The 26,647-nt window shown below is 43.7% G+C and overlaps 1 protein-coding gene across 1 annotated transcript in view; it reads right to left on the reverse strand.

Moving 5' to 3' along the window:
- The window catches only part of PIPOX (pipecolic acid and sarcosine oxidase), a 134,999-nt gene that overhangs the window by 19,108 nt on the left and 89,244 nt on the right, over nucleotides 1-26,647 (reverse strand). The window contains exons 3-4 of the mRNA XM_082247100.1: nucleotides 21,768-21,981; nucleotides 13,028-13,210 (exon numbers count right to left, since the gene is read on the reverse strand). Coding sequence (XP_082103226.1) covers nucleotides 13,028-13,210; nucleotides 21,768-21,981 — 397 coding nt within the window. The remainder of the gene's footprint in view (nucleotides 1-13,027; nucleotides 13,211-21,767; nucleotides 21,982-26,647) is intronic.

Raw genomic sequence — 26,647 nt, forward strand, 5'->3', positions numbered from 1 at the left:
CAGTCGTGATTCAGCCATTCCCAGCATTGATGGAGAAACATTTAAGGCTGAATCGCGATGCATCGAAAATGCGATTATTTTCAACACCCTTACTGACCACTAATGTAAGAGACATTCTTCCTGCTGAAGTTTACAGATGTCATTGTTATGGAAAAGCACTCAGTGTACACATATCAGAGATATATATAGGGAATAACTCATTAAGTGCTATTCCCTATATATAACACTGATATCTGTACACTGAGTGGCACTCACTATACTGGGGACTAGCACCTGCTAGAAGGACACTGGGCAAGAAGGAAGGAACACTCAGTCAGTCTGGCAGTGTGGCCCCGCCCCTCAGCTGAATTCCCCAGGAGGAGAGGTGGTCAGAGTGCCTGTCCCTGCCATTATCTCCACAAGGCTGATGGCTCCATGATCGCTCTCTGATCCATCCTCACTCGCTCCTCTCATAGCCACATTAACCACCGGCAAAGATTCGATAGTTCACTGCCTTCTGCCTCCTTGGGGTATAAATGTTCTATTCCGCAGGATAAGTTGTGGGCACCTCCAGGGGTGGACTGAGCCTCTTATGGGGCCCCCCCTGACTCCGGGCCCTTGGGCAGTGCCCAAGTGCCCAAATGGTCAGCCCACCCCTGTGAACCATAGTGACCAATAACATTTATTTACTATATTAATTACAGACTTTTGTATAGAAACTTACGCTGTAATTTACATGTACATTTACTTCAGTCTTGCCCTCAAGGAGCTTACAATCTAAGGTCCTTGTCTCACACACATACATACATACATACATACATACATACATAAGCCTACTAGGGTCAATTTAGGCTCCACAGATGGATTGAAATTTGCCTGTTTCAGTGGGGATCAGCTGAATTTTGATCCATCTATGGCCTTTCCTGTTGGAAAATTGTTGTCGATCGGTGCCTGGAGCCAATCGATTGTAGCTGCTGATGGAGAAGTCCCGTTGTCAGAATACAAAGGCACAGAATTCCTCCATCTACCTTGCATGTATGGATGGAGCAATCCGTTCATTTTTTTTTTTGATCAGCCCTATGGTTGATTGAAAATATTACCAGGCATCTATGGCAAGCCTGAGACAGGAGCCAATTAACCTACCAGCATGTCTTTAGAGTTGTGGAGGAACCTGGAGTATCCAGAGGAAACACATACAGGGCAAACATGCAAACTCCATACACATTTCAGTTTATAGTAGTAAATAGATTATGGTAGTATAGTTTATATTTCAATGAATATTGAGTGCTGATCGTCATTATAGGAGTTGCTAATATTTGTATCCATATTGCAAATAATGTTATCTTAATTAATAAATATTTTATTTATACAAAATCCATTGATAATAAATATGCTTATGCATTTAATGCTTGTGACATTTTCTTTGTGATTGTAATAATAGTAGAATAATTTATTTCAACTTAAGCTGCTATATTAAAGGAAACCATACTGAAATATGAAGACTGTCACTGTGAATTCCTGAAAATGCCAGCTGCCTGCCTGCCTCTGGCCTCAATACTTTGCATCACTGACCCTGCATAAGCATGAAGCTAGCTGGAGAAGAATCAGAGCTGCTTTTTCGAGGTATAGGACAACATGACAGCGAGACAATCATTAATATCAAAATGAGAGTTGACCTATGGCAGTCTGTGTATTTTCTCAGTGTGGGTTTCCTTTAAATAAATTCAGTTAATATATTTCCTCCCTCACCATTTTGGCGTTGATGCATTTTGTGTAGGTGGCACTATATGGAAATTTCTTCACATTTTACGGAGGCGCTCAATATGCTGCCCGCTACCACCTAAAAAATGTTCTCACCTTCCCTCGTGGCAGCATCAATTCTGTTTAAATATGAATTAAATTCTGTTTACTGTGTACATCACCACTGGCTTGCATTGCCAGTCTACTAGCATATGTATGAAGTTCTGCAGATGGAACTACTTGAAGCATTGTTCATAGGGTGAGATAAACTGAGCTGCAATATGTTTGTATTTGTCTCTGAGTGCCCTCATCTACACAAACATTAACATAATATCAGCATTGCTCATGAAGTGATTATCTAATTACTATAACAAGCATTATGTCTACGCCTTATGCCTGCTACTGAGACGGCGCACAATGGCCTCTATTCCCAATGTTAAATGTCAAGCAACTTTATAATCATCGCTAATTGTTCATAAATCCAAGAATCTGCAATGCAATTATACTGCAACCCACATGCACATTATAACTGAATATTTTTATGTTTTAGTATTAGAATGTCATAGGGATTATTTACTTTACATTTGGACACAAAATATTGCTAAAATGAGTAAAGGAGAAAGCAAACATGGAAAGTACATGACTGGAACCCCAGTGTAGAATATTTGAAGTTTAAAGAAGAATTAAAGTGGTATTAAACCCCAAACAAAAAATGTAATATATTTCAGCTTACCAATCATTAGATGTAGTGGCTGCATTCATCATTTTCACAGTTGTTAAAAGAGATGTATAGGTTTTTTTACATTTTTTTTATTTTTTTTATTCATACCTACCTAGGTGGATGCAGCATCAGTCCAATGCTGCATCCATCCCCTGGCGCCTCTGCACTGAGAACCGATCGATCGAACACCGTTGATTGCCCGGTTCTGACAGCTCCCCGAGCATGGAGCTGCTGACTGTCAGTTACAGCTCCCTGTTATGCTCCCTTCTCATTCACTGGAACACTGGGCTGTGGAGGGGGTGGGAGCAGCCAGGTCAGGCTCTCAGCGGCCGGCTGGGAGGCTGAGCCAGGTGTCAGTCCAGGGATCTAGGCAGATCCCAACTTCATGGTCACGATGACGAGGAGTCTGGACCGACTCTGTGACATTAGCAGAGAATGGATTTCAGCTCGCTCTCTGCTGAAAACGGGTCACAGAAGTGCAAAACTAACTGCACTCCTGTGATCCATAGGACAAGTAAAGCCAAACAAACTTTGGCTGTACTTCTTTAACCAGTTCTGGACTGGAAGGATTTGCCCCCTTAATGACCAGGCCATTTTCTGCGATTTGGCACTGCGTTATTTTCACGGACAATTGTGCAGTCATGTGACGCTGTACCTAAAAAAAAATGTTGTCCTTTTTTTCCCCACAAATAGAGCTTTCTTTTGGTGGTATTTGATCACCTGTGCAATTTTTATTTTTTGCGCTTTAAACAAAAAAAGAGCGACAATTCTGAAAAAAAAAAAAAAAAAAAACAATATTTTTCACTTTCCGCTATATAACATTCCCAAAAAAAACTTTTAAAATATTTTTTTTTATGCTTTTAGGTCAATTTGTTTTCTGCTACATATTTTTGGTAAAAAAAAAATCCCAATAAGCGTATTTTGATTGGTTTGCACAAAAGTTATCTCGTCTACAAACTAGGAAAAAGATGTCATTTTTATTTATTTATTTATTTTTTACTAATAATGGCGGTGATCTGCAATTTTTACCAGGACTGCGACATTGCGGTGGACAGATCGGACCGCTAAATTACATTTTTGACACTTTTGAGTGTACAAGTGACATTACTACAGTAATCAGTGCTAAAAATATGTGCTTTTACTGTAATAATGACACTGGCAAGGAAGGGGGTTAACCTAGGGGTGATAAAAGGGTTAATTGTAAGCATAGGGGAGTGATTTCTAACTGTGGGGGGAGGGACTTGTGAAATGATCATAGAGACCTGTGATCCTATATAGAAGGATCACAGGTGCTCTGTGATCATTTCAGAGAGGAGAACGGTCAGCTGTGTTTACAACAGCTGACCATCCTTCTCTTTGAGCGGGGAGCGATCGCGGGTGCCCGGCGGCAATCGGTGCCGCCGATCCCATAGATCGGCATCCCCGCTGCCTAGTGGAGCACACCTACGGATCGCCATACAGGTACGACCGAGCCAGCCTGCTGCAGTATATATGCGGCGGTCGGTCGGTAAGTGGTTAAGGTTGAATAAAGACATCAGTCCATCCAGTCCAACCTGTGTAGGTGTATGAGTGTGTATGTATTTATGTCTCTACCAATTCCCATATCCCTGTATATTGTGTTCCCTAAGATGCCCATCTAAGAGCTTGTTGAACTTATCAGTATCAATACTCTCTTCTGACACTACCAAGGGAGTTCCACATCCTTACTGCTATAACAGTAAAGAATCGCTCAGAAATTACATTCATTTAAAAATTTCATTTTAAAACCAAAAGACAATTTTCGAACGACATTTGTTCATTCATCGAATGTTTAAAGAATTTTTGTACGAATGTTCTACGAACATTCTCGTCCAAAAATCTATAGGCGTATGGCCAGCAAAAGTAACACAGTCCGACTTGGGAGCGAGCCCCCAGGTGCGCCACAATAGGAAGCAGCTTCCTATGGTGGTACAATGAGAAGAGAAGGAGCACAGAGCAATGGCAGGGGTCCCAAAAAGAGGAGATTCACAGCAGCGCTGTGCAACACCATTGCACAATGCATGTAAGTATGACATGGTTATTATTTTAATAATAATAAAAAAAACTTTATACTCTGCAATTTCTGCAGTATTCGATGGCTAACACAGTGCAATACTCTACTTTTGGCCACAGGAACACCACTATAAAATACACATAATCCAAATACTCATCTCTCTAGATTTTACTTTGAATTCACCAAACTCCCTTTACTTTTCATGAAACACTCACCCTATTTAGATCCCATTCACGCATCTTTGCAACAAAAAAAAAAAAAAAAAAAGAAGAGATTTGCTATGGACTAGAAAGTGATCTACAGTATATATAAATGTAATGTGCAGCGCAAATACATTCAGAGGTATTCTGTGAACACTTGCAAATCAGAGTTTGAAGATGCTGATTTACAATTAAGAGGTCAACAATTATTCCACAATTCATTATTGAGCTCCAACGTTTTTAGTGTTTTTTGTGAAGAGCCGTATTTTGCTGGATGTTGGAGCTTTAAGCTGATAGTTGCTGAAGTTCAATGGTTAGCAAGTATTACTAGTCAGACTCACTAGTCTCAGCAAACATACATGCCAGTGGAGCTTGTCCTTCACAAATATGCTGTCAGTTTGCAAAGAGTAAAACAGTCTTTTATGAGACCATTTATTATTGAACAAAGCCAACTTAGTTAATGTTAGTGGGATATCTACAGTGGGTATAGAAACTAATCACCCCTCTTTAACATAATCACATTTTGTTGCTTTACAGCCTGAAATGAAGAGAGACACATGTTTTGTTTTATCCAGCTGTATTTACTAAGTTCAACTTATAACATACAAGTGAAAGATATAACAACAACATGTCAGAACGCAATCAAAAAAATTAAAAACACAATCACTGAATTGGAAAAAGGATCACCCCCTAGTGTCAGTATTTTGTTAAACCACCTTTTGCTTTAATTACATCCTTTAGTCTGTTGTTATATGTCTTAATTAACTTTGCACATCTAGACTTTGCAATACTTGCCCACTCTTCTTTGCAGAACTGCTCAGGTTCAGTTAAATTTGATGCTGAATGTTTGTGGACTGCAGTCTTCAAGTCATTCCACATATTTTCAATGGGGTTTAGGTCTGGGCCCTGACTAGGCCATTCAAGGACATTCACCCTTTTCCCCTTCAACCACTGTGTGTTCATTTTTGCAGCATGCTTTGGCGCATTGTCATGTTGGAAGGTAAACCTTCTTTCCATTGACAACTTTCTGGCAGAGGGCAGCAGATTTTCCTCAATAATCCATTTTTCCTTCTCTGCTAACAAGTGCTCCAGGACCTGCTACAGAGAAACTCCCCCATAACAGAATATTACCACTTCCATGTTTTACTGTAGGAATGGAGTTATTTGGATGGTGAGCTGTATTGGATGTCCGCCAAATTTTGAGGAATCCTTGGTGTGCTGATGACATTTCCAGCCTGGTTTCCAGCCTGTGGTCATTACAGCACCCTAATTTACTGAACAGCCATTTTTAGAAAAGTGTGCAGTGGAAATATTGTCATGACTGCGTGTGGCCTTTGTTGAGGAGTTGCTTTTTTTTGTTTGCAACCCTCCCATTCAAGCCACATTTGTGGAGAATTTGTGATATTGTCATATGCACACAATGACCACTCTGGTCTTAAATTCCTGAAGCCAGTTTTCTCCTGGCTCTTTCATCCAGTTTGGAGTGACATCCTGATCCATGGAGGGTCTGCGTCATACAAATACCCAAGGCAGTTATCAGAAAATGTGGGGCCCCTTATACAGCTTTAGGTCTGGGCCCCCCTGAGCTGATCACAAACATTGCTCAAGGCTGTCCCACCAAATGCACCCACTGACCATCCCACCAAGTCCTTCAGTGCACCCACTTTTATTGTAATACTTTTACAACCTAATATATCCTGCATCCCATGCCCTCTTCCTCCTCCACTCCCATATCCTCTATCCCATGTCCTCCTTCTCCATCCCATGTGCTCCCCTTCCTCTTCCAGTCTCATCTCCCCCATCCCATGTCCTCCTACTTCATCCCATGTCCTCTGGCTCCTCCAATCCCATCTGCCACATTCTCCGCCTTCTGCAGTCCCATCTTCACCATCCCATGTCTTCTTATTATAATCCCATCTCCTCCATCCCATGTCCTTCTGCTACTCCATCCCATGTCCTCTTCCTTTATCCAATGTCGTCCTTCTCCAGTCTCATTTCCCCTCTATGTCAGTCCTCTCTCGCAGTGTCCTCCCACTGTGGTTGTTCTATCCCTTCTGCATCCTCAGTACAGTCCAGATCCAGTCCAGTGTAATCCATCCAGTAGTTAGAGGAGAGGAGTGTGGAGAGTATGGCTGTGGCAAAATGGGGAATGATTTATTTAAGGGTAAGGGTCCAAGTGATGTCCGTCAGCTGGATGTATGAAGTGGTCTGGGGGTGATGCAAACTGGGGTGAGAAGGGGGCTGAGATGTTTAGAATAAAAAAAAAAAAAATATTGTGCTCTTCTACCAATTTATACAATACAAAATACAAAATTGGTACTCAAAGAAAACATCCTCTTGTTATAAGATGCAAATATATATATATATATATATATATATATATATATATATATATATAATCCAGCCCCCAGCACACTGTTTATGTCCAGATGATGTGAAATAAATGTATGACAATTAATTTAACCCTGTGTTATCCTAGATCTTAGTCTGCACAATCAGAAGTGTAAACTAACCACATAAACACAGAGTTAAATGAACGGTCATAAATTACCTTCACATTATCTGGACAGAGTGGTTGGGGGATGTTTATATAGATAGGGCTGTGTGCCAGCTTGGGACATATCTGTCACACTCCCTGTCTCTTGATTCTCCTCCTCTCCTTATCTCCTGACAAATCCCAACAGAAACTTTGGCAGCTTTCCATCCAAGGAGACTTTGCTCAGAAAAATCTCAGCTCCCCTCCTCCCTGTAGTGTGAGTAGCCGTCCCGGTCAGCAGTAGCTACAGTGCGCTCCACCTTCCTTCAGCACACCGCACTGGTGATCGGAAGAGGGGGGGGGGGGGTTTAGTCAGAAATCAGTGCAGGAGACGAGGGATGGGAGAAGAGGAAGGAGCTTTGGAGATTCTAAATACATACAGCACCAGGGCAGTGTATGTATTTAGAAGCAATGACACTGCTGCTGTCCCCACAGTGGCAAGTGGCAAGTATATTCCCCCCTCCTCTTACCCTGGGCCCTCAGTTTGCCCCTGATCAGAATGGAATCAGAATGGAATAGGAGCCTAGGTTCCATCGGCTAGGTGTGCTGTTGTGATAAGCAGCCGGTCCCTGTCACACCTGTACAGAGTGGTACATTGCAGGGCCAGTCCTCAGAGAATATGTGGGGAAAGTGCCCAGAGAAGCAATCCCCGCCTGGGCCCCTAGGGACACCTGGGCCCCCTACAGGTGTATGGGCTGTACCCCCCTGATGGGGCCCTGCAAATGCCTCCCACTTCTAAATATTAGACTTCACTGTGCTTCCAGGCATTGATAAAGCCTTTGAATTCTTTTTTGTATTAATCTCTTGACTTGTGCATGTTCGCAACTTTATTCCGGAGATCTTTTGACAGTGCCTTGCCACCCATATTTGACTGTTTGCTTCAGTTGCACTACCAGGAACTAAAATGCTCCAGGAAAGCCCTTTTCATGCTGAGCTAAATCAAAATGAACACAGCTGATAACAGTTGAAAGTCATGTGACTTTGTGTGCCATTGAGAAGGTGATCAGCTACACCTGATTGAGTTTAAAAGTCATTTTTAGGAAAGGGGTGATCCTTTTTCGAGCTCGGTAATTCTGTTTTTGAATTTTTTTCTGACATGTTGGTGTTATACCTTTCATTTGGATGTTATAAGTTGCACTCGGTAAATACAGGCTACACAGCAACAAAATGTGATTATTTAAAGGGGGTGATTCTTTTCTATAACAACTGTATGTGCTAATGTAGAAGCTGTAGGAATGAATCTTAGCACAGCATTTGCCTTGTAAGGACCTAGTAAGGACTGCTGTGATATGTAATAAAGTGAATTGCCAGGGTGCTGTCACACAGGGCATATGATTACAGCTTAACGGGGCCACAGAGACAAGCTAGTAAAATGCTATTAATTTTTTTTTAATTGTCAGAAGTGGCACAAAATGTATCCATTTTACTTGTATTACATATATTTAACAAGATCTAATTTAAAGTCCAATTGAAGTCAGTTAGAATATGTACACTGTACTAACAGCCTCATTATTTATAGCCTTATCTCTACTTTTTTCTTATAGCAGTTGTGATGAGTGTAATAATGACTGTGCAGGTACCAAAGCTTCCAAATATAGTCTATAAACTAGCAGGATTGGTCAGGCATTTTGCCCCACTGTCCCCAGCCACTATGTGAGGATTCTTATGTTGGAGGTTGTGGCCATTACTCATTTATGCAAGCATAGAGCTCTGGAACATGAGGGCAAAAAGGGTATTTACACTTAAAGAAAAAAAGCATTGTGAGGCATTCCATGTAAAAAAACAGTAAGGAAAAAGTTCATCTCTAAAAAAAAAAAAAACAAAAGGTTGTGCACCTCACTTTAAGAAAAGCATGAACAGAAGTTACAAAAATTAAATGTACAAATATCCAAATTACAGTCTAGAATAAGCTGAGATGGACCTTGCTTTGTGCACTGGTGCGTAGTCATGTTGGAACAGGAAGGGCCATCCCCAAACTGTTCACACCAAGTTGGGAGTAGGAAATTGTCCAAAATGTCTTGGTATGCTGACGCCTTAAGAGTTCTCTTCACCAGAATAAGGGGCCAAGCCCAACCCCTGAAAAACAACCCCACATCATAACCCCCCCTCCACCAAATAATTTGGACCAGTGCACAAAGTAAGGTCCATAAAGACATGGATGAGCGAGTTTGGGGTGGAGGAACTTGACTGGCCTGCACAGAGTCCTGACCTCAACCCGATAGAACACCTTTGGGATAAAATAGAGCGCAGACTGTGAGCCATGCCTTCTCTCCAACATCAGTGCCTGACCTCACAAATGCACTTCTGGAAGATTGGTCAAAAATTCCCATAGACACACCCCTAAACTTTGGGGACAGCCTTCCCAGAAGAGATGAAGCTGTTATAGCTGGAAAGGGTGGGTCAACTCAATATTGAACCTTGCGGACTAAGACTGGGATGCCATTGAAGTTCATGTGCGTGTAAAGGCAGGTGTCCCAATGCTTTTGGTAATATAGTGTATCTTATCACATTTATATAATGTCTTTTCAAAAGCACTGTTTGCTGGATAAAATAATCTTAAAGCAGTTTTAGAAACTAACAACCATTGGGGGAGGCGAAGCTGGGGCTGGAGCCTTTCTTGCCTCTGCATCTCCTCCTGCATTTCTGCAGGACCAGGCCGGTAAACCAGCTCTTCAAGGGTAATCAGAGGAGTTGGGTCTTTCCCTTTATTCATAAATTAGTGTTACGTGTACATTATGTTTATATTGTATATAAAAGAAAAAAAAGTAAAAAAATACCATTCATCTGTTTTTAAATCTTGGTTATCCATAAATTGTCTTAGTTAACATCTTCATCCTTTTCTAACTTAGTGCATTTTTTTTACTTTTTTTTTCTTTTTTTCTGTTCAAATATACACTTGGGTTTTGTGGTGCTATGATAAAATACTTTTTGTACCAGAAATATAATTTTAGTACTTTTATAAAAGAGAAAAATCATAAAATAAAATATGATCTTTTAATAAGCTATGGGCTACCTTAGTTCTAAGATGGAAGTAAATATTTTGGTACTCATAGTGTAAATTAAATTCTTGCTCTTTTAAATCATGCCTATTGTGGGTAAATGACATTGGTTTAACTATGTCACAGCAACCCACTTTCCATCCCATTCAGTGGTAACCTTATAGCTGGCGGACAGCAGCTGTCATTTTTGGACATTGTGCTGGCCTAGCTACTGTATGTTTGGCATCTTTGCATTGGACGCAAAAGACCTTGTCCTGGCACTGATAACTGTTTATACTTAAACTGGTCCCATTGCATATGTCTTTTTCCTGATGATCTGGAAACCCCATCCCCTTATATAACCTCATACCAAGTCCGATGATGCCATAGTGTGTACAGAAAAAAAGATCCACTGCAAAATATATATGGGTTAAATGAGGGAAGGGCATTACTAAGAGGGAGTTCAATCTTGTGCAAAGATCAAATTTGTGCACGCTAATCCATAGTTAATATTCAGACATAATCTTTCATCTTTAGAATTAAGCCCCGTACACACGTACCGATTGTCGGCCGACGACCGATCAGCCGATTGTAGGCTTGTTAGTATGATGCTTCCGACAGCGCATTTTCGGCCAAACAGAATCTGTCGTGCAGGCATTAAAATTTTTGTTGGCCAACACCAGAATGGCAGATTGTTCGCCAGTCAGTACAGATTTCGGCCGACAGACAGCAGATTAGCAAGACTGGGCATGCTCAGAAAAGAAAAAAAAACAAGGAAAGTTAACCATCACATGACATCACTTCTGCAGTCGGCTGTTGTTGGCCGACAAAATTCGTGTGCAGTCTTTTGCAGTTTTCAATAGACACGACAGCCCTGGACAAAAGACGGCCGATTGTTCGGCCGACGATCAGTACGTGTGTACGTGTGTACGGGGCTTTACTCTGAGCTGGAACAGGTGCTATAGTTTTTTTTTACTGTGCTACACCTTAGATATACCTCATTGCTATGTGTCCAATTTATTGGCTTGCAAAAAACAAAATAAATTAAATTGATGTAAGGCAGATCATTTACCAGGGCAGAGGATGAATATAAAATGATGGCATTGGCTAGTGAAAAAGTGGAAGAAAAGCTTTTATAGTGTGGCAGGACCATGCTGTACTATATGACATCAACCATCACAGCAAAACTTTCTAACTGAAGCATGGCCACAGTATTTTACTGGCTGCTATAGCCTCATCCAGCACTGTTGTAGATAAATGACCCTGTTATTTTTATATTAAGAATGTTCATATAAAGGGAAAAGTAATCCCTAAAGGTAGATGGAAATTGACAGGCACACACCACTTGGGTTCTGTATAGTTACTTAGAAAGAAATTCAGGGCAGCTGGAAAAGGACCTGGCGAGAGATATGAGCTGTTTGTTAGTGGAGAAGCTTCTAACATTGCAATGATATATATCGCCCTAGGGAGGTTGACAGTTCCAGAAATCTTTTAACTGCATTTCTCTTTCAGAAAATCATCAGGTTTATTAAATGGAAAGAAAGGACAAAATTCCATTGCCTGCTGGCTTTCGGAAGAATGTTTAATTAATGTAATAATAGTAGTTTAACTATAGTTCTACTTACAGTGGAAAGAAAAAGTATATGAACCTCTTGGAAATAACTGGTTTTCTGCAGTAATTTGCCAGAAAAGTGAGCTGATCCTCATCTAAGTCACAACAATAGAAAAACATAATGTGCTTTAAGCTGATAACACACAAACAATTTGAATTTCTCGTATCTTTATTGAACACACCTATTAAATAGTCACTGTGCCAGAGGTAAGTGAAGCCGTAGACTAATTATTTCAATGAAAGCTAATTGGAGTCTTGCACACCTGGAGCCCAATAAATGAAATGAGTTTAGAGGTGTGGTTTAGAGCAGTTTTGATTGATAAAAGTCACTCAAACATTTTAAGACGGCTGTTCATAAGAAGCCTCAGCTGATATTAACCCTACCTCCCCCCGAAGACATCTGATCAAGAGATCTGCATAAGGCTGGATGGGGATACAAATCAATCTCAAAGTGTATAGGCATTCCCCAGTCGAGAGACAAATTGTCTACATTTCTATTGTTTACAAATAGAGACAGTTTAGTACTGTGACTACTCTTCCTAGAAGTGGGCGCCCAGTCAAGATGATGACCAGCTATTAACTCCAAGGGTTGACTTACGTTTTCTTCCAGCAGCATGAATTCTTAATGGGTGTGTTCAGTAAAGACAAGAGAAGTTATAATTGTTTGTGTGTTATCAGCTTAAGTACATTATGTTTGTCTATTGTTGTGACTTAGATGAGAATCTAGTCACATTCGATAGCGAATTAATGCAGAAAAGCAGCTAATCCCAGGGGTTCACATACTTATTATTGCCACTGTATATATATATATACATTATACCCACATTCATTAACCATTCTGCTGCATTTGCCTTTGCAAATTTACAGCAGTAACAATGCAGGCCAATACAGAAAAAAAATCTTGGGTGTGATCTTTATTCTTAGTGTGGTGATAAATATATGTAGTGAATGTAGAAAAAAACGGCAATTGAAATAAAGAACATTCAGGGAGTGAAAAATAGATGTGTTGATTATTCACTGGTTTATAAAAATGCTCCCCAGTATTATGCCACCTTACGTTTAGCTGAATGGCTGGCTATTGTAGGTGATTGGCTCGCGGAAGCCAAATGAATACATATAGATCGCATGTATTGTTTGTCTCAGGACTTTGACACCTGGTATTTTCATTCATTTCCTTTTACATATATTTACTAACCACTGCCAAATATTATCCTTTACACCATTCTTACCTTTAATGGTAACTCAAGGCCAAGGGGAGAAAGGACCTTCTGGGCCCATGGTCCTGCTGTGATCACTATATTTTCCGCTTCATAGATATCAGAGGTAGTTGTCACTGTAACCACTTGCCCCGGCTTAATACTCTTTACCTTTTGCCCATCTTGGATAACCCCACCCATTCTCTGAAATTGTTCCTGTAAAAAAACAAAAGAGAAACACTGGAATGCAAAGTTTTAGGTTTGTAGCACACGTACCTTCAGTGTTACTAAGTGTAAGTAAATCTATTGGCTTCTCTATATGCAGATGAGCAGGGGTTGATTTGTTTTTAGACTGTGCAGTGCTTCAAGGCTGTGACTCTGTTAGCTCCATGTGGCTTCTGGAATTCACTGGATAATTTCTAGAACTTAGATTGTGGAGGAACAGAGGCTGCAGCCTGAACATTTATAGAGTTACCACCAATCCCTGAGGAAGCAAGGCTCAGTAGGTGGGGAAACCCATAAACACTTAGAGGCCTGGCAGGCAGGAGAGTAGAGTCTAGGGTCCAGTCATCTGGAGGGGACACCTATGCTGGGGGGGGGGGGGGGCTCTGCCCATGAGCAGAATGAATGCCAGGAGAGGAAGAGAGAAGGAGCAGCAGGAAACATCACTCCCTTTACCAGCCTCAGCTAGGTTTAGCTGAAGCCATCCTGGAAGCAAGACCCAGCTTGTATAGCAGTGTGCCTATACAGCAGCCTCTTGGATTCCAGGAACTACTAAAAAAGGACTGAGTGAGTAACTTCCATTTTAACTTAGGCCAAGCCTGTACAGAGAAGACAGTAAGGCTGCAATACTTTAGGTCTCTCTGGTCTAGGACCAGAGGACATCTTAGAGCCAGCAAAAAGCAGCCAGAAACACCCCCATATCTCTAGCTTGGGACAGCAGAGGTCAGGTGCATTGGTATTCTTGAAGAGCATCGCCTACATCTTCAGTTGGAACCTTTTTCTGAGGTTATTCTAGTTGCATCATCATTCCCAGGGGCGGGCAGCACCGTTTTAAATTAGTTCTTAGCAGCCAGAGACATTAGCAAGTCCTCAAGAGTTGTTCAATTCTAGTTGTCCCATGCATCCCTATTCCCTATCCAAATTTATCCCCTAAATAGACAAAAACAAATCCCCTGGACTGATTATTGAGCCTTTGAGAAAGTGTGAAAATTCCTGTTGCCTGTGTGTGTGTGTGCGTGTGTGTGTGTGTGTGTGTGCGTGTGCGTGCGTGTGCGTGTTTGAGGGGGGACCCTAAAATTTAGTTGCCTCAACAGAAGTGAGCGCTACAGGTTCTCAAAAAAGTTTGGCTGGTGAGTTTCTATTGCAGGCCTTGATGTAACATTGTTACTCAATCCGACTTACATCTATGATCACCAGTGTATGTATGATAAAAATGTATACATTTAATGTATATTTTTCAGTCTCAATATCTTACAAAATAGGTATATGAAGATTAACCCTAATGTCTAGTTACCGTTTATGGTTTTATATGGGTTGTTCACCAATGGTTGTCAGCCTCAATTAGACCAGGGCCCAGTAAATTCTTCAAAAACCTTCCATGCCCCAACAGTAAAAAAAAGTTTATACTCATACGTTAAAGGATGAGAATGCATAATGCTTGGACTGGTGGTTGAGAAGAACCATTGAGATATATAGATAGATAGATAATTTTAATAATTCACATATATATATATATATATATATATACATATATATGTATATTTATTGGGTGGGCTTAAAGTGGTTGTAAACCCTGTTTTTTCCTAAAATAAAAACAGGTTTATACTTACTGTACCTGTTCTTTCCTCGCTGGTTTTAAATGACAGCAGCAGAAGCCAATGGCTCCTGCTGCCATGAGAATCTCAAGTGAGACCAGGAAGAGGAGAGAAGAGCTTCAACAAATGGGCACAGCGTTGGATGGAGAATGGACTTTGGTAAGTGTTTAAGGGGAGGCTGGGGGGAGCTGCTATTGAAAGTTTTTTTACCCTAATGCAGAGAATGCATGAAACTTTTTCTTTTAGAACCACCCTAACATTCAAGACATCCTATGTTAGAAAAACCTAAAATTGTTACCAATACTTAATGTAAATTTCCTTACCTGGCTCTGCCCCATGCCATCATGACCTCGAGTCTATCCCACCCCTTGACCCCATGTAGGACATCCCTTTACTAGTACGTTTAAAAGATAGCCAATACCTGGAGTACCAGTTCTATAACTAGTCTGTGACGGACAGGGAGGGTATGTGCTGTAAAGGTATGAGCCAGTAAAAGCAAAATTACGGTAAGTATTGGTAACAATTTTCTGTTTTCCTGGCTCAGCCCAATGCCATCAAGACATTGGGTTTTACTTAAACCAGTAGGGGGGGGTGGGGGTGGGGGATAAAAACCCAAACACCAGGTACTGCTAAAGAATAGTTTATTAACAAGTAGACAAGGCAGAGAACAGAGAAGAACCCATCTCTTTGAAATCAGAAGATATCACGTCAAGCTTGTAATGCCTAATGGAAGTAATCGGAGAGCTCCAACTTGCCGCTCTGTAGACCACGTCTGCCGATACCTTGGATCAGGCTGCCCAGGAAGAAGAAACTGCCCTGGTAGAGTGAGCATGGTCCTCCTAGGGGATGCCTCCTAGCGAGTAAGCCATGTCGATTACCTTCACAACCTATGTTGAGATGACCCTCGGGGGGGGGGGGGGGGGGCGGCATTCCCATCCTTGGACATCTTGGATAAAAAAAAAAGAGCTTCAGACCTGCAAAATGGTTCTGTTCTCTATAAATATGTTTGCAGAATCAACTTTAGATCCAATTTGCATAACTCTGACTCTTCGAGACCTGACGGTGGAAAGGCTGAGAGGACTGAATGTCAGGTAAAGTGGACCTTTAGGTAGGAAACTTAGAGGGCACAACACCACTCCATCTGGAAAGAAGGTGCAGTATGGCTCCTTACAACAGAATGCCGTGATGTCTGAGACCCATCTAGATGAGACCACCGCTGTAATAAACACAATCTTCAGGGTTAGATGATATAATGGACTTGCCGTATACAGAAAAAAGGGCGATCTTCATAGTCCTCTCAGAACTAATGGTAAGTTCCATTTCGGAAAAATCTGAAGAATTGAAGGCTGAATCTTAATTGCTGCTTTAGGAAACCTGATCACCAGTGGTTCTTTGGCCCATGAAATATCTGTTAGCTTTGTTAGTGCCAAGACCTTAACTTTAAGAGTGTTGTAGCTTAGGCCTGCATCTAGCCTGGACTGAAGAAAAGCAAGAACATTTGCCACTGACGGGGCTTGGAAAGAAAACCCCTTGCTGAGTAGAAAAAGCTTCAAGTCTTTGCCACACCCAGTGATAGATGGACTTGGTTTAAGGTTTCCTTGCTCACAATAGGGTTGACTTGACCGACTCAGAGAGCCACGCAGTCAAGGCTAGGCGGGCTGGATCGGGGTGGAACTGACCGTTCTAAGGAAGTAAATCTCGGTCCTGAGGAACCCTGATTGGAGGGCAAGTGGCCAGGTGACAAAAGAGTGGAAACTGAGGCCTCCTTGCCAGAATGGAATGATCATTATCGCCAGGACCTTCTCCTTCACAATCTTCAGTATTAGTCTGAGTATTAAGGCAGTTGGAGGAAATATGTAAACTTGACAGAACTTCCACTTCTGGATGAGGGCCTCCTGGCCCAGGGCTTGCGGGCAGAAGAAATGGGTGAAGAACCAAGGAACCTGGAAATTGCTTGCAGACTAAACAATGGGAAATATCCGCGCTAAAATAAAAATAAAAAATCCCTAGAAAAGCAGCCAGCATCAATCTGTTGATAACAAATAAAAAGAATGGAAGTCTAAATGCAGCGCTAAAATTGAGGCACATACTGTAAATGCCTAAAGTCCATGCAAAAAGATGATATCCCATCACCAACATTCATGTGAGATAATGGTACACACCACCAAAAGTGTCCGACAGAGGCTGATTACTAGACCTCCATTAGCATGGAACACGTAGAGAAAACCTTAGGGTGAAAAAACGGACGTTCTTCCTGCTCCGCTCCTCCTCTCTCCACTCCTCCTCAGGATGCCATTAGTCTATGGAATGGGATGCCTAAGCTCTCATGAATAGGAGAGCTGCCACCAGAAGAACAATGAAGCAATGATAGTGAAGCCCTGTTTGGTAAAAGTTGAAGGTTTATTAAAAGGGTACTTACAAAAGTGAATAATAAATAAGCATCCAAATGGTAAGTACAATAGCCGTGGCTCCAGAGCATACTGCTGTCAAAGCGTCTCTCCTGAAGTGTTTCATCCCATAGGATTTCTTCCGAGGCGTGGCTGATTGATGCAGGTACGCGTATATAAGTAAAAAAAACGGAAAAGACGTAAGCCAGAAAAGATCATCTGGGACGCACAGCTAAAATACATGCGTCCCGGCGAACAGGAAGTGGCCTAATCAAAGACAACAATACTTCTCGAGAAAGCAAAGAGGTCAATCGTGCGTTCCAGTGGCCATCATTCGGAAATTAATAACTCTAAGGTGTACACAAAAAAATCGTATGTGGTGATCTTCATCTGAGCACTATCCAGACAAACAGTAAAGAAAAGTGGATAAGCTTTTATTTCATGAAGGGGAATTCATGAAATAACATTTTAACAAAGCCCCAACATCATAATGGCATGGAGCATTCACCACTCACTAATTGCTCGTTTCCACTGAGCTTTCTGGTACGGTTCGGTACGGTACGCTATTTATGCCGTTTCCATTATGAATGGTACCCTAATTCCGAACCGTACCGTACCACTTTTTTGGTACCCTTTCGTTGGGGTACCAAGCACATTAGTACCGTACCAACAGGGTGGAGCTACACTCTGCAGAACTTGATTGGCTGACAGAGAATCGTCGATCACAGCTTTCTTGCTACACCACGCCTATCATGAAAGGGTACTATTGGCAGTGGAAACGCAAGGTGTACCGTTCCGAACCGTACCGTACTGAACCGAACCGTACCGTACCACTCAGTGGAAACGAGGCATTATAAATCTTGGTGTGTCCACCTAGTGGTCAACAAGGTACCTGTTGGATCTTTTCCATGGCTCTACTTGGCAGACACCTTCCAAATGAGAAAGAGTACATCCCTTGACCTTGTTCCAACTTTGGCACCTGCAAAATGTCTCAAAGCTCGAGCAATTCCATAATGTATGAACTTAGCAATGCTCATTTCTCTGAAGCTGGAACTTTGGTTGCAATGAAGAAGTTTCTTGGTGGGGGAAGGCTGTAGCGGACCACCTGCAAGACCCAGGAATGTTTTATCTTTTCCGCCCAAACATCGCCGCAGAGAGACAATCCTGTCTCCCGGGCGGGTCGACCTTCAGAAAGACTTGGCTGTAAATTTGGAAGCCTTGGAGCCTATGGCTTTGGACTGATTTGCATAAGATCCATGAGGAAGCGAAGTGAAGCAGGAAAATTTCCTGCCTGACCAATAGGATCGGACATCCTTGGACTGGTCTCGAAACCTCCTACCGGGAAAGAAGGACTGGGAATGACGCTTCCGATCCTGGGGATGAAGGCCCGATTTCCCTCCAGTCACTCGCCAAATTGCTTCCTCCAGAGTCTTACCAAAGAGTATTGCTTTCAGCCCGAGCAATGTTTAAGCAACAGAGTCCGCCTAGCCGTGACTGAGTGAGCCATGATGCGGGAAGTGAATCTAACTAGGTCCACTGCTGCTTCTGCAATATGTTCTGTGGATAACTTAAGGGCTTGAGCACTTGCAGATGTATCATCCTCCCAATGAGGCCCTAAATCTGTTTCCAAACTCGAGGACCAAACTTTAATTGCCTTGGGAACAGAGGTCAGGGCCACCGCTGGCCTGCATGCTGCTCCAGCTGTAGTGAAGACCTTTTAAGCTCTGAGTCAGCCTTTCTCTCCATAGCATACCGAAAGGATACGGTTTCCTCCAGTGGCAAGGTGATATGCCTCGCAAAGCGCTGTAAAGATGCATCCACCTTTGGAGGAACATTCTTAAGCTCCACTTCTGACTGGCGAAACTGATACAATTTGTTCACCCTGTTCTGTATCGCCAACTTCTTGTCTGGCTTGGACCATTCGTCCTCCATCAATTCCCTAATTTCTGACATAAAAGGGAATTTTGGAAGTTCTCTTCTTAAGCTCCACTTCTGACTGGCGAAATGGATACAATTTGTTCACCCTGTTCTGTACCGCCGGCTTCTTGTCTGGCTTGGACCATTCGTCCTCCATCAATTCCCTAATTTCTGACATGAAAGGGAATTTTGGAAGTGCTCTCTTAAGATTGGGGTAATACTTTCTTGGCTCCTGAGTACTTGGAACATCCTCTCGCCAATCATTGTCCTGTTTAACCACAGATATGAAAACAGCCACTAAGGAAAAATAAAAAGTATAAGCTTCCAATTCCTCTTGATCATAATCATACTCCACCTCTGAGCCTGAACTAACAGCCCCCAGCTCCAGTGATATTTCATCACGCTTCTTAAAATGAGCGGAACCTCTGCTATCAGAAGACCCAGGCAAGAGAGCTTTTACTCCCTCCTTTACCGCCTTCTTAATATAAGATTTGATGTCTTTATTTATGGCTTGACTGGTCTGGGAAGCTTCTTTGAAGCATAACTCATATAGACGCTTAGATGGAAATGGAACAGCGCCACAAGCCCAGCATGTTTTGGAGACCATATCCGTAGGAAGAGACAGATCTTTGCTGGCAGGGATTGAAGATGGGCCGGCCGAGGATGTGCTTGGCTGAATATGGTGTCCTTTAGACTTTGCCTTTGAATAAATAATTTGTGGAGACTGGGAACGATTATCGCTTGATGATGAAATCACCCTCTTGCGGCCTCTGTAAGAAGGACCTCTCCCCCTGAAATAAGGAGGAATCATTAAAACCCCCTGGGAAAAAAAAGGTGCAACAGACCCACCAGGCGTCCAAGTACCTTTGACCAACAGTAGGACTTCCACAGGGACGTCCGGAGCAAGGAGAGAAAAAGAATGGGTACTCCAGGTACCAGTTGTCTTTTGTACATACTAGTAAAAGGATGTCCCACATGGGGACAAGGGGTGGGATTGACCCGAGGTCACGATGGCACGGGGCTGAGCCAGGACAAAGCATTTCTATGCTTTGTCATGGAAGCAATAAAGCAGAAATATATCCTACTGGTGACACAGTGGGGGGGGGGGGGGGTCTATGACAATTCCTCCTAACACTGATGCAGCCAACACTGTGCCTGGGGAGGTGGCATGGATATGGCATGGACAGAGAGCAGAAAGACCAGAAAGTGTCAGTCACCTGAAAGTACCCATGCCAGGTGCACAGGGCAGGGGATGCCTGCTCTCCTTCACCCACCCCCATTAGGCAGAAATAAAATATGGAGAGAATAGAGCTGTAGGCACTTAGGATGGTCTGTGGCTCCACAACCTTTTTTGTGCTAAGAATAGCCTCTAGCTGTTGGAGCAAACTGGGAACCACAGTCCAGCATCAGGGTGGCTGAGAACATATTTATTACATATTATATATAATACATATATTCCTCTCATTATTTTTTTACGGACTTTGTACACTTAATGTAATCGAGTGGCCGACACCTTGATGGTTTAATAAAATTATGTAATCTAATGTGCACAACCTCTCATTGGGTAATTAACCAATAAGGGCACCTATTCTCCAATTTTTTTTTTTTTTTTTTTTGAGGGCCAAGAATTGTCTACATAAAATTAAAATTAGCAGCCTCATCTGCTACATTATACTTTTATTCTTGAACAACCATAGTAAGTATTCATGGACTGGTGTACATGATTTTATTTGTTATTCTGCATTTATAATTCATATGTAAATTGTTATTTTTTGTTTATTTATTTTTATGACATCAATTTAGTGGCATTAGTAGCCCCAATAAATGCCTGGTAAAAGACCTTGGTGTAGGAGAGAAGCCCTCTGGGTTTCCAAAATGTGGTGACCAACTGGCATTAGTGCTGTTACATAAGAGCAGGTAATTGCTTGCTGAGCCCTGTACAGGTTTTGAAAGTCAAAACTTGCATTAGAATCTTGGGTGTAGGGAATTTTGGCAGCAGACGGGGTGGTACCAGCTAGGTTAGAACCTCCGTCATATTTTCATACAACTTCCCACCATTACAAGAAATAAGGGAAAATTTTCCCAATGGGGACGCAGACAGCAATACAACATAGAGTTTCTAGCTTTTCCCTACTTACGTATCTAAAAGATAAAAATGGATGAAGTTCCACTTTGATTAAATTACTGATAATTGGTAGTGTATGCTTCAGTGAAATCGCAGTGAGCATCACCTATTATTTGCACGGGGGTCTAGATGAAAACCAATTAAAATGTAAACATGCTTAAACAGCTTCATATTTTTGCTGGCTGAAGAAGCACACTGTTTCCTGCAGCCCCTAAAGAGTTATGGTGCTCCCTCCACCGTAAAACAAAGAACTATTTATGAACAAAGCAATTTCACACTTTGGATGCATGCTCTCTGTAGAATGAAGACATGTCTGCACAGAAAATTAGATTTTCTTCTTCTTGTGAGTAAATACATTTAATCATTATCTAATCTAATTATCAGGAACGTCTAAGCTTGTACCCAAATGGAAACATGAAAAGATTTGTTTATGAGTTTGTAAAAAGGTGTATAATTATCTATACATGCAGAGCCATTTCAAGCAACTATATTGGGGACAATTGCACAATTGGGGAGGGAAGCAATACCTGCACAGTTCTCAGCGCCTTGTCTGCATACAGAACTCCACCATTATTGTCGCAACAAGCAACCTCTCCAGGATCCAGAATAAATTCAGGATATTTTGCCATTAGCTGTTCCTTGGTGAACTTTTCCCAATGTATTTTGTTTTGTTCCATATTTTTACATATCGATTCAAACTCTTCATTGCCAGATGGAGCAATAACTAGAAGTCCCGTTTTCCTGTTGACATAATTTTAGAATAATATTGTAATTGATCTTGCAATAAAGTTTATCACTTCAACGTGCTTCGATAAAATGCACATTATTATTTTTCTAGTGCACCATACAGTATTGCATAGCACTGTATGGCAGTGCACCGAGCTGCTGTACAGTGCCATAAATAAAATAAAGTTTGTAGGAAAAAAAAAAGGAGACATGTGATGAGCTGAATTTTTTTTGCAACTGCCTGTCCTCTATCACAACCGGCAACAACTGGTACACACAGTAAAGTTTTATTGTTCAACCCTGCAGGCTGAATGAAAAAACTAACATCGCAGTGATCCCCCCTGCCCCCTTGTCAGAACACACTGGTGAGCGCTGGCAGCCATTGGTACTGGTTGGATGCCAGTTGGATGTTGTTTTTCCAGCATGCTCGTTCGACAAAAGCTGGTCTGGGGATCGGCTTCTGTCGGACAGGCAGCTGTACAGACGGGCTGATATTCGGACAGTTTCTACTGTACCTGCTAATTTCGGGCCAATATTCAGCCTGTGAGTACCTGACATGAAGCTTAGATGTCCAGACCAGAATAAAGTGATCGTATAGGTTGTAGATTTTGAAAAAAATAAACACACATGTTATACTTACCTGCGCTGTGCAATGGTTTTGCACCTTGCTCCCAAAAATTTGGTTAAAAAAAATTAGGATTTTACCAAAAAATTGATTTTGCACCCAATGGTTTTGCACCTTGCTCTGTGTAAGGGTTTTGCACAGAGCAGCCCTGATTCTCTGCTTTTAGGGTCCTTTTCTGGCATTCCTGGCTCCTCCCCCCTACTGAGGGCCCCCAATAGCAAGCCTCTTGCCAAGGGGGCATTCGAGCAGGCTCACGCTTGAGCCATGCTCCTGCAAATGAACACTGTCCATTCACACACACAATGCAGCTCAGCCCCACCCTCCGCTCTATTCTCATTGGCTCACTGCTGTGATTCACAATAACAGGAGCAAATGGCTAGCGCTGCTGTGTGAGCCATTGAGGAGTAAAAGATCAAGGAGAGCTGCTGCTCTCATGCACATCGCTGGATCGGGATGGTCCCCAGGTAAATATAAGGGGGGGGAGCTGTTTTTTTTTTTTTACCCTAACCTACCTGAATAATTATGACATTAATGTCTAAGGATGATTTTATTCAGTTCTGTTCTGTCCAGTTCAGCAGGGAATAGCTGAATTTCAATCAGTGTGTGGCTGTCCCTGTTCTGCAGAAGTCAGTCCTTAGATCAACTTCTGTCAAATTAACAGGTTGGAAAGCTTTTGTTGGCTGCAGCCGCTGATCAGTGTGTGTTCTGAAAACGCTGAATACCGCTGCCAGAATACAATGTTCCGTCAGGGTAATTCCTACATTCATCTCATTTGTGTGGATGGAGAAATCTGCTTCTTTTTTCGACAGCAAAAGAGCACTAGTTATTAGTTTTAGAATGCATTGTTTTTATTTTAATGATTTATTATGACTGTATGCTGCTGTGTGGAGCACAGTGATGCCAGACCAATATTTGAGTTTTAGCACACCGATAAATAAAGCATCTTATAGGGATCAATTCACTAAGAGTTAAATAATAGCAAATAAAATGTGGTAAAATAACACATGTGGTAAATCAGTTGTGAAAGTTCAATTCACTAAGAATAAAGGCCCCTTTCACACTAAAAGTTTGTGAATTTTGACTGGACTTGAAGCAATGCCTGTGAAATCTTGAGGTCTATGGACCTCAAAACACATCAAAATTGGACCAAAGAAGTGCAAGGACTACTTTGAAGTCATTGTGACTTGAAGTCAGGCAAATATGAACAGTAATCATTGGAAATCATGGAGTACGACTTGTCATGTGACTTTGCAGTCCCAAGTCGCAGGACAAGTCGAACAAGTGTAAAAGGGGCCTTAGTGTTAACTAACCATGTGGAACTCTTGCCTGAAAATAGCGGTTAACCTGTGTTGCGCTCCTTTCCTAAATCCATCATGCCATACATTTGTAGCACTGTTACCATAGGGATTTCTGTATGATGACTTGTTGGGCCTCCTCTGACTACCAGCACACAGTCACTAAGGGTACAGTTCCCACATTCATCCTTACTCCCAATGGCTCGTTGCTCAATAAACAGTCCAGGGCTTTTGTTTTTTTGGTGTTTATTTTGGAACTTGGATGGGAGAAGGGAATAGTGGGATACTCCAACTAGAACAATCTACATCACCTGGCCTCACCAGGTTGCCTGTGGAAGCAGCTGCACTGCTTGAACCATACTGCCACATGCAGGGCCGGACTGGCCGACCGGGATAGCGGGAAAAATTTCCCGGTGGGCCGCCGGCCCTGGGGCCGCTTTAAGATTGGGGCCGCTTTAAGATTCATTTGGCCGCTTTAAGACGCCGCCGCTTTAAGACGCGGCCGCTATTGGGACCGCGCCGCGGCCGCGCTGTGACGGCCGCTGCAGCCCCGCCCCGGTGAAGTCTTTCCAACGTGACGTCAGCCGCTATGAGCGGCATGACATCACATCTGGCGGGAGCGGCTGCGGGAGCGGGAGCCGGCGGTGGATCATGTGACCCAGGCTCAGCAAGACGGACCGTCACAGCGCCGAGAGTCCCACACCACATCCAGTACTGTCTGGCAGTACATACACAGACGGCAGCAGCATGATCGACGGACCAAGTTAGTAATAAAAATCAGCAGCAGTGCAATTATTGGTCCCATCCTCCGACCTCCACCAGACCACCACTGCCCCCTGGCCCCTACTGATCTCGCCACACCTGCCACTGATTCCCCCCACCACCCCTGCCGCTGATGCCACCACCCCTGCCACTGATCCCCTCCCCCCACCACCCCTGCCACTGATGCCACCACCCCTGCCACTGATCCCCCCTACCACCCCTGCCACTGATGCCACCACCCCTGCCACTGATCCCCCCCCACCATCCCTGCCACTGATGCCACCACCCCTGCCACTGATGCCACCACCCCTGCCACTGATCCCCCCCACCACCACCCCTGCCACTGATGCCACCACCCCTGCCACTGATCCCCCCCACCACCCCTGCCACTGATGCCACCACCCCTGCCACTGATGCCACCACCCCTGCCACTGATGCCACCACCCCTGCCACTGATCCCACCACCCCTGCTACTGATCCCCATCCCCCTCACCACCACCACTGCCACCGATCCCATCCTCCCCACCACCCCTGCTACTGATCCCCATCCCCTTCACCACCACACTGCCACCGATCCCATCCCCCCACCACCCCTGCCACTGATCCCACCCCCCCACCACCCCTGCCACTGATGCCACCACCCCTGCGACTGATCCCCCCCCCACCACCCCTGCCACTGATGCCACCACCCCTGCCACTGATGCCACCACCCCTGCCACTGATCCCACCACCCCTGCTACTGATCCCCATCCCCCTCACCACCACCACTGCCACCGATCCCATCCTCCCCACCACCCCTGCTACTGATCCCCATCCCCTTCACCACCACCACTGCCACCGATCCCATCCCCCCCACCCCCCTGCCACTGATCCCATCCCCCCACCACCCCTGCCACTGATGCCACCACCCCTGCGACTGATGCCACCACCCCTGCCACTGATCCCCATCCCCCTCACCACCACCACTGCCACCGATCCCACTCCCCTCATCACCACCACCGCTGCCACCCCCTCACCGCCACCCCCTCACCACCACCCCCGCTGCCACCAAACCCACCCCCCTCATCACCACCATCGCTGCCACCCCCTCACCACCACCCCTGCTGCCACCGATCCCACCCACCTCACCATAACCGCTGCCACTTATCCCACCCTCCTCACCATCACCACCGCTTCCACTGATTCCACCCCCCTCACCACCACCCCTGCTGCCACTCATCCCACCCCCCTCATCATGTCTGCAACCTCTGACCTCTCCTGTACCATGTCCACACAGCCTCTGACCTCTCCTGTATCATGTCCACACAGCCTCTGACATCTCTTGTACCATGTCCTCACAGCCCCTGACCTCTCCTGTACCATGTCCGCACAGCCCCTGACCTCTCCTGCACCATGTCCACACAGCCCCTGACCTCTCCTGTACCATGTCCGCACAGCCCCTGACATCTCCTGCACCATGTCCCCACAGCCCCTGACCTCTCCTGTACCATGTCCGCACAGCCCCTGACATCTCCTGCACCATGTCCTCACAGCCCCTGACCTCTCCTGTACCATGTCCACACAGCCCCTGACATCTCCTGTACCATGTCCGCACAGCCCCTGACATCTCCTGTACCATGTCCGCTCAGCCCCTGACATCTCCTGTACCATGTCAGCACAGCCCCTGACATCTCCTGTACCATGTCCGCACAGCCCCTGACATCTCCTGTACCATGTCCGCACAGCCCCTGACATCTCCTGTATCATGTCCGCACAGCCCCTGACATCTCCTGTATCATGTCTGCACAGCCCCTGACATCTCCTGTATCATGTCTGCACAGCCCCTGACATCTCCTGTATCATGTCCGCACAGCCCCTGACATCTCCTGTATCATGTCCGCACATCCTCTGACATCTCCTGTACCATGTCCACACATCCTCTGACATCTCCTGTATCATGCCCGCACTTTTACCACTTTTAACTATAATTTGCTCTTTTATATATAAAGCCCTGTTTTTA

This window comes from Pelophylax lessonae (assembly GCF_965119305.1).
Source record: "Pelophylax lessonae genome assembly, chromosome: 2".
NCBI lineage: Eukaryota > Metazoa > Chordata > Amphibia > Anura > Ranidae > Pelophylax > Pelophylax lessonae.